The sequence below is a fragment of the Hipposideros armiger genome, unplaced genomic scaffold (assembly GCF_001890085.2).
Source record: "Hipposideros armiger isolate ML-2016 unplaced genomic scaffold, ASM189008v1 scaffold_226, whole genome shotgun sequence".
NCBI lineage: Eukaryota > Metazoa > Chordata > Mammalia > Chiroptera > Hipposideridae > Hipposideros > Hipposideros armiger.
Window position 1 is genome coordinate 2,046,954 of NW_017731576.1, and position 12,818 is coordinate 2,059,771.

The window sequence follows — 12,818 nt, forward strand, 5'->3', positions numbered from 1 at the left end:
TCTTTTGTTTCTATGTAGACTATAATTTTTGCTGTCTGCATAACCTTCCATTGAGTAGTTTTCCCATAATTTAATAGTTTATGTTTTCAATTTGCTTAAGCATTTTGGTTTCCCAGTATTTACATTTTATAAAATATTTTTATCAAAGTAATACATTTGCATTATGAAATACTCACCTTTGTCCCTTAATGTTTTTTTACCTCAAATTCCATTTTACTTTCCAATAACATTGACATGTTTTCTTTCCATTAAGATTTAGCTAGTATGTTAGTCCATCTTTTCTAACATTTCCTTTTAAATTTTATTTTAGACTCATCTCTGCTGGACAGCATATACCTAGATCTCTTTTTTTGGTTTGGTTTTTAGACTCAATCTGAAAATCTTTTAATAGGGAGATTTAACTCATCTTTATTGTGATTGTTGATATATCTGATATTATTTCTGTCATTTCATTTTGTTTTTTCTATTTCCTAAGTTTCCTTATGGTTTCTTTTATCTTTCTGAATCTTTTTATTAAATTAAAGTTACTTGGGGTGACAATGATTAGTCAAGTTACATAGGCTTCAGGTGTACAATTCTGTAATATATCATCTATATATCACATTGTGTGTTCACCATCCAGAGTCAGTTTTCCTTCCATCACCATGCAGCCACTATGGAAGGCTGTGTGGCAGTTCCTCAAAACATTAAGAATTGAATTACCATATGACTCTGCAATCCCTCTCCTGGGTATCTCCCCAAAAAATCTGAAAACATTTATACATAAAGATATATAAAGATATAATATAAAGATATATAAAGATATATAAAGATATACATAAAGATATAAAGTGCTCCAATGTTCATTGTAGCTTTATTTACAGTAGCCAAGACTTGGAAACAACCAAAGTGTCCTTCAATAATAGATGATTGGATAAAGAAGATGTGGTATACATACACAATGGAATATAATATTCTGCCATAAGAGAAGATGAAATACTGCCATTTGCAACAACATGAATGGAACTTGAGATTATTATGCTAAGTGAAATAAGTCAGACAGAAAAGTCGAGAACTATATGATTTCACAGATATGTGGGATATAAAACTGAAAACAACAAAGGAACAAGACAAAGAAACAAAAACTCATAGATACAGACAATAGTTTAGTGGTTACCAGAGAGTAAGGAGGGAGAGGGGTGATAGAGGAGGGTAAAAGGGATCTTTCTAAATCTTTTCATTTCTGAAAATGCCTTCACTTATCTGCCCACTTATATGATAATTTGGGTAATTATAAGAATTCTGGTTTCAAAATCATTGTTTCTGTTGGTTTCCTAGGGGTGCACAGTGAGTCAGGGGAAACCTAGGTTTACTTCCAGCTCAGGGTCCTGCAGCTGCGCATGCGTGCGCGCGTGCACACACACACACACACACACACACACACACACACACACACCCATGTTTCTATACAAGGCCACCACACATCATCACCGTGGTGTACATAAGTCATGTTTATGGTAAACTTCATTTCATTACAAAACCAAACCCTGTATGTGGATGCCTACACTTCATAATAGAATAGATGCTCAGTCTTCATAACTTTGCAAGTTAAAAGCAATGTCAGTTTTTGGCCAGGTAATTAAGCCTGTTGTCTAATTGTCCTTGCTAGTCAGGGGACTTCTCATAGGCTGCTGTCCCGTTGGTGATGGTCCTTCCCTTTTTCTTCTTTTAAAACCTCCATAGCATCTAACCCTTTGCTAAGCATATTACAGAGCTTATAAATGCTCATAGATCACTCAGTTAATTAAAGGGAAGATGAGGTTGCCTATTAAAGTTCCTGGTTTGATACAAAAATCAAATTTTTTAAATAATTTAAAATAAAAATTTACTAGATTCTGAATAATGGCCAAAGTTGGGTTTTAATAATTTTAAAATAAATTTCCTCCTATTCGTACTTTTCAGACTTTAGCCCTTTTGGAAGAAGAGGAAGATATAAACCAAATCACAGATTACTTCTCCTATGAACATTTCTATGTTATTTATTGTAAATTCTGGGAACTAGATAGTGATCATGACTTGTACATCAGCCAGGCTGATTTGTCTCGATACAATGACCAGGGTGAGTATTTCTATAGATGTTAAGATGTAACTATTTTATAGAAGAAGGCAAGACTTATATAAATTGTCTCCAAACATTATGAGAATTCCCATTTCTTAAATTCTATACCTAATCAGGGCCGAGAATTTTTAAGTGGGAATGGGTGAAGATACTAATTTTTTATTTAGAAGCCAGGTATAGGAGAAGGGGTTTAGAGGTAAGTAAGCAATTAGTTTTGATGAACTGGCAGCCTCTATAATAGTGTTTATTTTCTGATGATGAATTGAACACAATCCATACCTATAAAAAGTTAATTTGAAAGAGAATGTGTATACACCTTCATAAACTTCTTATTTTATAGTATTTATAAACAGCCAATGATGAAAATGATGTTTCTAATGTGACAGTGTTTTCAAGGACTCTTATAAAAACTTACTTTTTGGAATTTAGTTCCAGGAAAGATATTTTCTTTGCAGATGAATTTTGTGTGCTTTCTTTTGTCAGAAAACAAAATAGTACATATCACACGATATTACCCTTTTTCCTTCATTTTTACCAGTAGTAAACTTAGAACCTGTAACCTGCTGATTTAATATTTTTAACCAAGCACCAAGATACATTGATTCATTCTTCTCTCATAAGATTGTCCCTGTTGTATTCTTAAACATCTTCTCTGGCACTGTTGATTTTTTTAAAATCAGCCTTTTTAGCCTTTTAGATGTAGCACAGTACAAATCTTAAATAAATTCACTGAATTTCATTTCTGCTATTTGGCATGTTTGCAACTAACACCTCTTAAGGAAAGTTTCATTCTATATGACGTTACGTTTCATAGAACTTTCATATTTAAGAAACAGAGTTCTACCTCTCAAATTCTCAGGTGCCAACAACCAGGCACCAAGAGGAAATACTCCAATGTACTTATTTGATAAGTGTTTTAGTACTATATCCTCCTTTCTTCAAGTATTCATAACATTCCTATCACCAAAATAGCAAACAGATGGAGATAGGGATATCAGTCAGCTTTTTTAGCTATGCACCTTCTAATTACCAGTGGCCAGATCATCTGTATAATATAAGCCAGCCTCTAGAGATCATGCAAAACCCTATGAGCTCTAAAGCACCCTCTCTGGCTGACATAACCATAATTCTCATTAAGTCCTAAAATATTGTATATCCACACATAGCAGCTCATTAGAGGCCTGTTAGTGGGACGAAGTTCAGAAAAGCAGGCAACTAGGCTTGCATAATGAAGGGGTCACTGAAACTACATAATTGCCCACTCACCAGCCTGTCCTCAATAGGAAAACAGGATCTTCAGTTTTAGGAGACTAAACCTTCCAAATCTAAGAAAGTCTTTCAGAAAGACTTTAGCTTTGGAGTTAAATGTCCTTGCCTTTCCTATATAGCCCTCTCTTTTTCTATCTACTACAAATTATTAACCCCATAAACCAATGCTCAGCAAAGGTCCTTACATAAGTTTTGGTGTGTGGTCAGACATGGCTGTACTGACACCCCAATTCCCAGCATTCTTCAGCCAAACTAATTTACCTTTATGTTGACTATATATTTAACTTTATGCAGAAGTGTTAAGATGCTGATAGCTGCTAACTCTATAAAGACCTTATCACTGGTTCTGAAGTTTTAGTGTGCATGTCATTGTCTGAGGTACTTGTTAAAAGAAAAATTTCCTGTCCTCACCACATCCCTAGGTCTGAGATCCATTGTTATCTTCTTTTTTAAGCTAATGTCTTTGGCTTTTTGAACCCACAATGAGGTACACTGTTATAGATCCTCTAAGATCTATCATCAAAAGCAACATACTATCATAAGCTATAACTGTCTCTCTCACCTAAAACTAATATAAAATAATGTTGAATGTCAACTGTTATTGAAAAAAAGAAAAAAAAAGATACGTTTCTCTCTTTGAATAAAACTTACTGATGGAGGGGAGGGGGGTTGTCACTTCAAGGCGTAAAAAGTATAACTTGCACTGTGTTGTACAGCTGAAACTAATTCTAAAAAATGTGTATTTCATAAAAAATAATTTAATAAAAAAATAACTTACTGATGGAATTTCTAAAAATTATATATTATATCATGTTATATCCTGGACTTTTATAGAATGAGAATATAAGAAATGTATGTTTATAGTATGTTTTGTAAAAATCCACTTGAAAGCATTCTTCATAATTTTACTCTGCATACCTTATACTAGAAGCTGATGATCAGTTCCCCCTTGAATTGAATGCTAGGATAAAATCTGTCTTGTTTTAGAGGGAAAGTTGTCTTATTTGACAACAAGATCAATACAACTTCTATACATTTTTGTCTTAGTTGTCAGGATGTTCAGAAACTAACTTGGCCCTCAACTGTATTAATACATCCCAGCTGTCAGGCATATCCATTTGACTGTTCTTTTTTAAAGATTGATTAATGGAGCCACCTCAAATTGTTACTTTGAAAAAGTATAAATTATATAAAAGTAAAAATTTAACTGCTCATCATGGAAGATTATTATGTTTTAGCTTGTAGCTACTGAAAATAAATTTGCCAAAAGTACTGACTTAATGGAGCATGTTTGTAACTAGCTCTGTACTTTTCCTATTTACATTTAGCCTCATCAAACAGGATTATTGAAAGGATATTCTCTGGGGCAGTAACAAGGTAAGAAAAAGCATCTGAATTTAAAAATGAACTACAAGGATTGGCCGAGTGGTGCACTGGTTAAGAGTTAGTTGGCTTGGGACACCAGCTCTGAGCAGCAGGGCCCTGGTTCGGATCCCACATGAGGGCCAGTGATGCTGTGCCCTCTACAGCTAAGATGATGAACAACAGCTCAACCTGGAGCTGGGCTGCCGTGAAAGTTGCCCACATCGGTGATGGCTGCAGCCCCTCCTGCAGTGGGCTGCCATGAGCTACCGTGAGTGGCTGGCAGCCAGCGTGAGCAGCCGGCAGCCAGCATGAGCTGTTGTGAGCCGCCATGAGCAGCCATCCAATGGCCGGCGAGCAATCTGCCTCAGCCGGGAAGAGCGCAATGATAATACCAACATGGGCCAGTGAAGCGACGTCCTCCACAACTAGACTGAAGAGCAAAAGGACAGCAACTTGTCTGTTCCCCTTCCCCGATTCCGCAACACTGTTCCTCTCCCCCAATTCCCCAATAAAATCTTTAAAAACAACAACAAAAAAAAACTACAAGTAAAACTGTAGAAATCTCATTTTAGCAAGGCTTCCTGCATAATTTGACAGTGCTATAAGTCAGATAATAACCAACAACATATACAGTGATGGCTTCATACAAAACCGTAGTAATTCTTTAATATATGAGCACTAGTCCTTTAAATGCAGATAACAGTATTTGATCCTGGTGATTATTTGCATTTAGATTAGAAACCAGGTATCTTTCTTCATATACTGCAAATGCCTCTGGTTCCACCTGTTAGGCCTTTGAAAACAAGATACACCATGGACGGGGTTGCCCTTTGTAAGGTTTCCAGCATTCTTATTTTTTTAAAGCTTAACTAAATTTCCAAAGGAAGGTATTACTTTATTTCTTTGTCTATCATCCTACTAAATTTATCCGAGTAATTTCTCAGGAAACTTTAAAACCATGTGATCCTGTTTTGTTGTGTTTTGTTTTCCCCAGAGGAGAAACAGTACAGAAAGAAGGACGAATGAGCTATGCAGATTTTGTTTGGTTTTTGATCTCTGAGGAAGACAAGAGGAACCCCACCAGGTAGGACTTCCACGTTTCCTTTGCCAAAATGTTAAACACGTGAACGAAGCTCGAAAAAGCCATGGTACATACCTAGTGAATGCCAGCTCAACCTAGGCATACCAAGATGGATTAGGCTTAGTCTCTGCCTCTGGGACTGATTCCAGAGTCTCACAGCTTATCACGAAAAGTGCTATCACCCCCAGAAACAAAGGTGAAGTGACATGTTACCTGGCCCAAGGGATAAGTAGGACTGGTAAGCATTAATATGCAACGTGGGAATAGATGCTGTGCATTTTTGTTGTTTTATGATCTTCACGGTTCAGCAGTGAATTGGAGCGGGGAGGAAGAGCAACTTGTGGATGAAGCCAGCGTCACCTTGATACCAAAACCAGACAAACACATACAAGAAAATAAAACTGCAGACTAACATCTCCCGTGAAGATAAACCCCAAAATTATTCACAAAATACTAGCAAGTTAAAGTTCAGCTTCTGCACTCTCAGGCCCCTCTTCTAGAATCAGCAGATGCCCAAGGAAAGATGATCTCAAACGCTAGGCTCCTCCGCTCTGGATTTCCTTCTAGATATGGGCGCCATAATTTTTCACTGCCCTGTTAATAGTTCAGTGCCTTCACACAGAATTTTTCCTCCACATTTTCTTAGTGGGAGGGTTAATGACCCTTATTAGTTCATCATTACCAGAAGCAGAAATTTTCAGATCAACTTTTCATTCCTTGAGCTCCATAACTGGATCTCAACTTAAAAATTTTGCCAAAAGAGGTTTTTTGAGTCAAAAGTTTTCTTTTGTGCCCCTTTTCTGCTTTGCATGTTGCTTTTCTCCTGCCTAACAGCTAACATATTGTGGAGGCTTTGTTCTTTGTCAGGTAACAAGAGTTTTATATGCTTCAATGGCTTGTTTCATCCTCATATCACTATGAATTTAGGTATCTGGTCCCATTTTACATTTAAGGAAACAGAAGCTCTGAGAGATTTCACACCTAGTAAGTGACCTAGCTTGGATTCAAATCCAGGTCAGTTTGACTCCAAATACTGGGCTGTTTGTCATTATAATGTATGGGCTGTCATAAAAGACAGCATGTTTGCATATCTATCTTCTTACCAGTTAGGCTGTGGAATCCCTAAAAGAGAGTTCTCTTTTGAATCAAAATTCCTTATTGCCTAAGAGATTCAAAATTAGGCCAATCATAGGAGAATGTAACTCCTGATTTTGATTTATTTGTTTCCTTGGTTACCATTGGCACCTACTAGCCACTCAGTGTGCTCACTCTCAGTGCTTCACTTTGCTTTACTAAAGCAGAATGTGAGCAAAAGACAGTAAACGTCACTTTTAAAGTAATGAAGAAAATGTCTATACATCAAAATCAAACTCTTATTTAACAGAATGTAGTAGACAACACTTGGCAGAAAGGTTTGTGGCTTATAAAAGACATAGATGGAAAATTTGAGTTTTGTGAAAGAAGTTAATACACTCTTTGAGTGATGAGTGCTGTGTAAAATATAGTAAGTCCTCTCTTAACACCCTCAATAGATTCTGTGACTTTTAAGCGAAACAATGTATAATGAAACCATTTTTACCATAGGCTAATTGATATAAACAAAAGTTAAGTTTCACAGTATCTCATCAACATTGTAACAAAATGATGTCGAATGAAATCAAGGACTTGCTGTACTGCTTACAAAATTCGGATCTCGAGTCTTTCCTATGCCAGGTTCTTTCAGGGGTAGACATGGAAAGTGTCTTTTGGTAGATTGTTTTTTGTGAACAGGCTCTTGCAACCCTATTTTCGTATGTCATTTAACCACCCTTCTGTCCTGGTTTTTAATCACATTCTGCTTCTACCTTGATCTTCTGACTAGGTGTCATCTCCATCACCCATCTCATTCACCTTTATGTCTGAGGGCATTAGTCCAGTGCCTTCGAAGGTAGCAGGTACTAAAACATGCATGTTGAATATGCAAAGAAGTATACATGTACTTACTTCCGTAAAGCAATAATGGAGTTTCCTGTAACTTTCTACTTCAATAGCTTATAGTAGTTTATATCAGGGGTGAGAAATCTCCAGTCCGAAACTTACTTTTATTCAGCCGCGGACAAGGGCAAGAGGTAATCTTTTGTATGTCTACAATTGTACAAATACAATTTTTCATGCACACAATGATGCTTTAAAACCAAGTACTGGTGGCAAATATAGCCAAAATTTAACACTGCTTCTCTCTGGGTAGTAATTCCTTTTGTGTGCTTTTCTGTTTTCCAATTTTCCTGCAGTGAATAGTCATTACTTCTAAATTCTGAGAAAATATGTTACCTTTGGTAAGAAAAAAAGAAAATCTGCACTGGGAAAATTTTAGCGAGTATCTATTATTTCCAGTAAGAAAATTCTCTCTGAACATGTCCTGTGTGTGTTTAACCATCCAGCCAGCCCCTGCTTCTAAACTTTTAGGAACAAATGACATATTGAGGTATATTGTTTTATTTTTTAGCTCTCAGCCTAAAAACGTCTCTTTTGTACATTGATCCTTTTTATGCTATCACTCATCTGATTTATCTACCATATGATATTCTTTCAGCTATTTAAAGGCAGCCATCATGTGACTTTTGCAAATATTGAGGCAGTATATCTATCTCTTTACATTGTAGCTTTCTTATGGGCCATTACAAAAAACAGAAGTATATGCATTAGCTTTATTTATTGTATAGACTCGTATCTTAGGTCTTAATTGAAAATGAACTGACTTAAGTACTTCAGTTCATATTTCTTAGTCAAATAAGTTCCCTTTCACTTCAGTCCGTTAGGTACTTGTCAAAATCAAGAGTTACTTTCTTCCTAATTCTAATTTTTATTATCTTAAGTAATAAGGAATTTCAAGGTACCAAGAGACCTTAGAGACCAGTTAAACGATGGTCTCCTGCCCTATTTTGTACTACTCAAAACATTATAAAGTAATAATGATAGTGGTATAACAGCCATATGTTACCAAATTAATTGTAGCCCTCTCTGCTCATGAGCTGTCTCTCCTCAAGGTTTTTCTCACAATGAGAAAATGTTTCAAAGTGGGGCAGTATTCTGCCCCTTTTAAAACTCAGAGCAGATGTGATATGTCTGGACCTCACCACGGCCAAACTTTATTACCTCATGTTCTTTAGCTTGAATGAATGTCTCCTCTGATCTTTGATGGTAACATTAAACATCAAGCTGGTGCAATTTTAAGAACAGATTTTTCAAAAGTTTTGCAAGTGTTAAAAGTTCAGTTTGTTGCAATAATATAAAATGTATCATACTGGATAAAAGTACACACAGATCTCAGTGTGACTTACTTGAAAATAATTAATAGGCACAACTGTGATAGCAGAAATGAAAAAAATAGAATGTTCAGAAGATAAAGCTAAGAAAACATTCCAGAAAAAAAAAGAAGCAATAGAAAATAGAGACAAGGTATGAAAGTCAGAGAACCGGTCTAAAAAGTCCAACATAACTGGAAATTGAAATGTGATTTAAGCCATATATGTAATTTTTAAAGTGGGCCATAAGAGAGTGATGTCAGCAGGATGGCACAATATAAGTTTCCATTGTTCATACCCTCGCAGAAACACCAATTTGAACAACTATCCATTTGCAAAAATACCTTTGCAAGAGATAGGGACTCCAGGTGAGAGATTGCAGCACCTGGGTGTAGCACAGAAATAAGAAAAGATGCATTGAAGTGGGTAGGACAGGAAATCTCATATTACTCGTGTTACCCCATCCCCTTTGCCTAGGTAGCTCAGCATGGAGAGAAACACCCTCCCCACGGGGAAGGAGAGTGAAGCACCCACTTCACTGTGGACCCCAGCACAAGGCCTGCCCTAAGCACCAGGTCAGCTCCCATGGCCCCAGGCTCAAGACCCAGTTTTATGGTCCCAGACTCTAGGCTCACCCCAGCACCAGGCCAGTCCCTGCGACTCCAAACTCTAGGTGGGCTACTGCAAACCCATCCTCCAGACTTGCTCAGGACCAATTCGGCTTCTGCAGCCCCAGGTTCACCTCAGTACCAGACCAACCCCTTGAGCCTCAGACTCCAGAGAACCCCTGTATACCTCAACACTATCCAGCCACCACGGACTCTGGCTCCAGGCCTACCCTGGAAGACCCAAGCTTCAGGCACCCAGTCCCATCCCAGCACCAAGCCAGTCCCCACACACTCAGGCTCAAAACCCACATATTACCAGGTCAGTCCCCATAGACCCAGGCACAGGGCCACATACCTGCTTACCCAGGCACCTGACTAGCCCACCCAAGGACTCCAGCAGCAAACTCACACACAGACCCAACCAGTCTGCTCAGAATCTCTGGACAGACAGACTGGTGAAAGGCTTTCCCTGCCAAAGCCAGTCTGTAAAGACTGGAAGAGATGTCTTCTTCAGATACAGAGACACCAAGGCAATACCACAAGGATCACAAATAATCAGGGAAACATGATACCATTAAAGGTATAGAATAAATCACCAATAACCAACCTTAAAGAAATTGAGACCTGCAAACTGCCTGACAAAAAATTCAAAATAACAATCTTAAGGAGCCTCAGTGAGCTACAAAAGAACACAGACAACTAAGCAAAATCAAGGAAACAAAGCATGAGGAAAATGAGAAGTTCAACAAAGAAATAGAAACCATAAAAAGGAACCCAACACAAATTCTAGAGCTAAAGAGCACATGACTGCACTGAAAAAATTCCATAGAGAGCTTCAACATCAGATTCAAGCAAAAGAAGGAATCAATGAGCATGAAGACTGGTCAACTGAAACTACCCAGACAGAGAAAAAAGAAAACAAGAATGAAAGTGTTCAAAAAGCCTACAGGACTTTATGGGATATCATCAAAAGAAACAGTATACACATTATCGGAGTCCCAAAAGAAGCAAAGAAAGACAAAGGGGTAGAAAGTGTATTTAAAGAAATAATGACAGAAAACTTCCCTAATGTGGAGAAGGAATTGAACACCTAGATCCATGAAGCCCAAGGAACACCAAATATATAAAATATAAAGAGATATTCACTAAGACACATTATAATCAAGTTCTCAGTAGTCTTTTGAAAGCAACAAGAGAAAAACCAACTCATAATATACAAAGGGAACCCCTATAAGACTAGCAGTGAATTTCTTAGCAGACACCTTACAGACCTGGAAAGAGTGGCATGATATATTGAAAGTTCTGAAAGAAAAAACTGCCAACCAAGAATACTCTACCTTACAAGACCATCTTTCAGAAGTAAAGGAGAGAAAGACCCCCAGACAAACAAAATCTGGAGTTCATCACGATTAGACCTGAAATGCTAAAGAGAATTCTTCAAGTTGAAAGAAAAGGATGCCAACTAACATGTAAACATAATCAAAAGTCATTGTAAAGGTAAGAATATAGTCAAATTTGGAATATTCTAATACTATACTGGTGGTGTATAAGTCACTTTTAATTCTGGTATAAAAGTTAAAAGACAAAGAGTATTAAAAAACTACAACTACAATAATTTGATACTGCATTTACAAAATATAAGAGATATTAAATGTGATATCAATAACAAAATGTGAGGAAAAAGAAGTTAAAGCATAGAGTTTTTGTATGCCATTAAAGTTAAATTGTTATCAACTTAAATTAGACTGCTATAACTATAAGATGCTTTAAGAAGCCTTATGGTAACCACAAACACAAAGCCTCCAGTACATACTCAATAAATAGACAGGAATCAAAGTATACAACTACAAAATATTATATGACAAAGGGAGACATCAAGAAAGGAACAACAGAATTACAAAACAGTCAAAGACCAATTAACAAAATGGTAATATTTAAGTCCTTACCTATAAATAATTACTTAGAATGTTAATAGATCAAAGTCACCAATCAAAAGACAGAGTAACTAAATGATTATAAACAAGGTTCCACAATGTACTGCTTACAAGAGGCTTATTTTAGCTTTAAGGACACACATAGGCTAACGGTGAAGGGATTGAAAAAGATATTCCATGCAAATGGTAACCAAGAGAGAGTAGAGGTGGCATCACTTATATCAGACAAAATAGACTTTAAGTCAAAAACTGTCACCAGAAACAAAGGAAGTCATTATATAATATTAAAGAGGTAAATTCATGAAGAGTATATAACAATTGTAATAACATGTACCCAATAATTGAGCACCTAAATATACAAAGTGCATATTAGCAGAACTGGTGGGGAATTGACAGCAATACAATAATAGTAGGAAACTTCAATAACCCACTGCAACAATAAATCATCTACATAAAAAATCAATAAGGAAACAGTGGATGTGAACAGCACTGTACACCAAATGGACCTAACAGACATGTATGGAACATTCCATATAACAGCAACAGGATAACACTTGTTTGTTAAGCACATAGGCACATACAAATCTCCAGGATAGATCATATGTTCAGACACAAAACAAGTCTTAATAAATTAAGAAGATTGAATTATATCAAGTATCTTTTCCAACGAAAGTGGTATGACACTAGAAATCAATAAGAAGAAAATTCACAAATATATATAAAGTAAAAACACTTTTGAATAACCAAGTAGTCAAAGAAGAAATCAAAATAGAAATAAAAAAGTATCTTGAAACCGATGAAAATGGAAACATAAGATCCCAAAAGTTATGGGATGCAGTAAAAACACTTACGAGGGAAGTTTTTAGTATTAAATACCTACATTAAGAAAAAAAGATCTCAAGGAGTTGGGGTGCGGGGGCAGTGGTGGTATAAAAAGAAAAAGAAAAAAAAGATCTCAAATAAACAACCTAACTTTATACCTCAAGGAACTATTGGGTTGTCGGAAAAGTCATGATGTATTTTGTCTATGTTTTTCAAAGGTCATTTATTTATATAAAGAACAAAGTTCAATCAATGATATATTGCCCGTTTTGTTCGATAACCTTTTGCCATCTTTCAATGAGCTTCATAATTCCTCGTTCATAGAAGGACCTGTCTTTATTTGTGAAAAACTGAACA

General features: G+C 36.4%; 1 protein-coding gene across 5 annotated transcripts in view; it reads left to right on the forward strand.

The window, feature by feature from the left end:
* PPP2R3A (protein phosphatase 2 regulatory subunit B''alpha) overlaps positions 1-12,818 on the forward strand; it is a 155,852-nt gene that overhangs the window by 94,123 nt on the left and 48,911 nt on the right. For all 5 annotated transcript variants that reach the window (XM_019654587.1, XM_019654584.1, XM_019654586.1 and 2 more), the window contains 3 exons: positions 1,942-2,098; positions 4,696-4,744; positions 5,727-5,816. In XM_019654587.1, the coding sequence (XP_019510132.1) occupies positions 1,942-2,098; positions 4,696-4,744; positions 5,727-5,816 (296 nt within the window). The remainder of the gene's footprint in view (positions 1-1,941; positions 2,099-4,695; positions 4,745-5,726; positions 5,817-12,818) is intronic.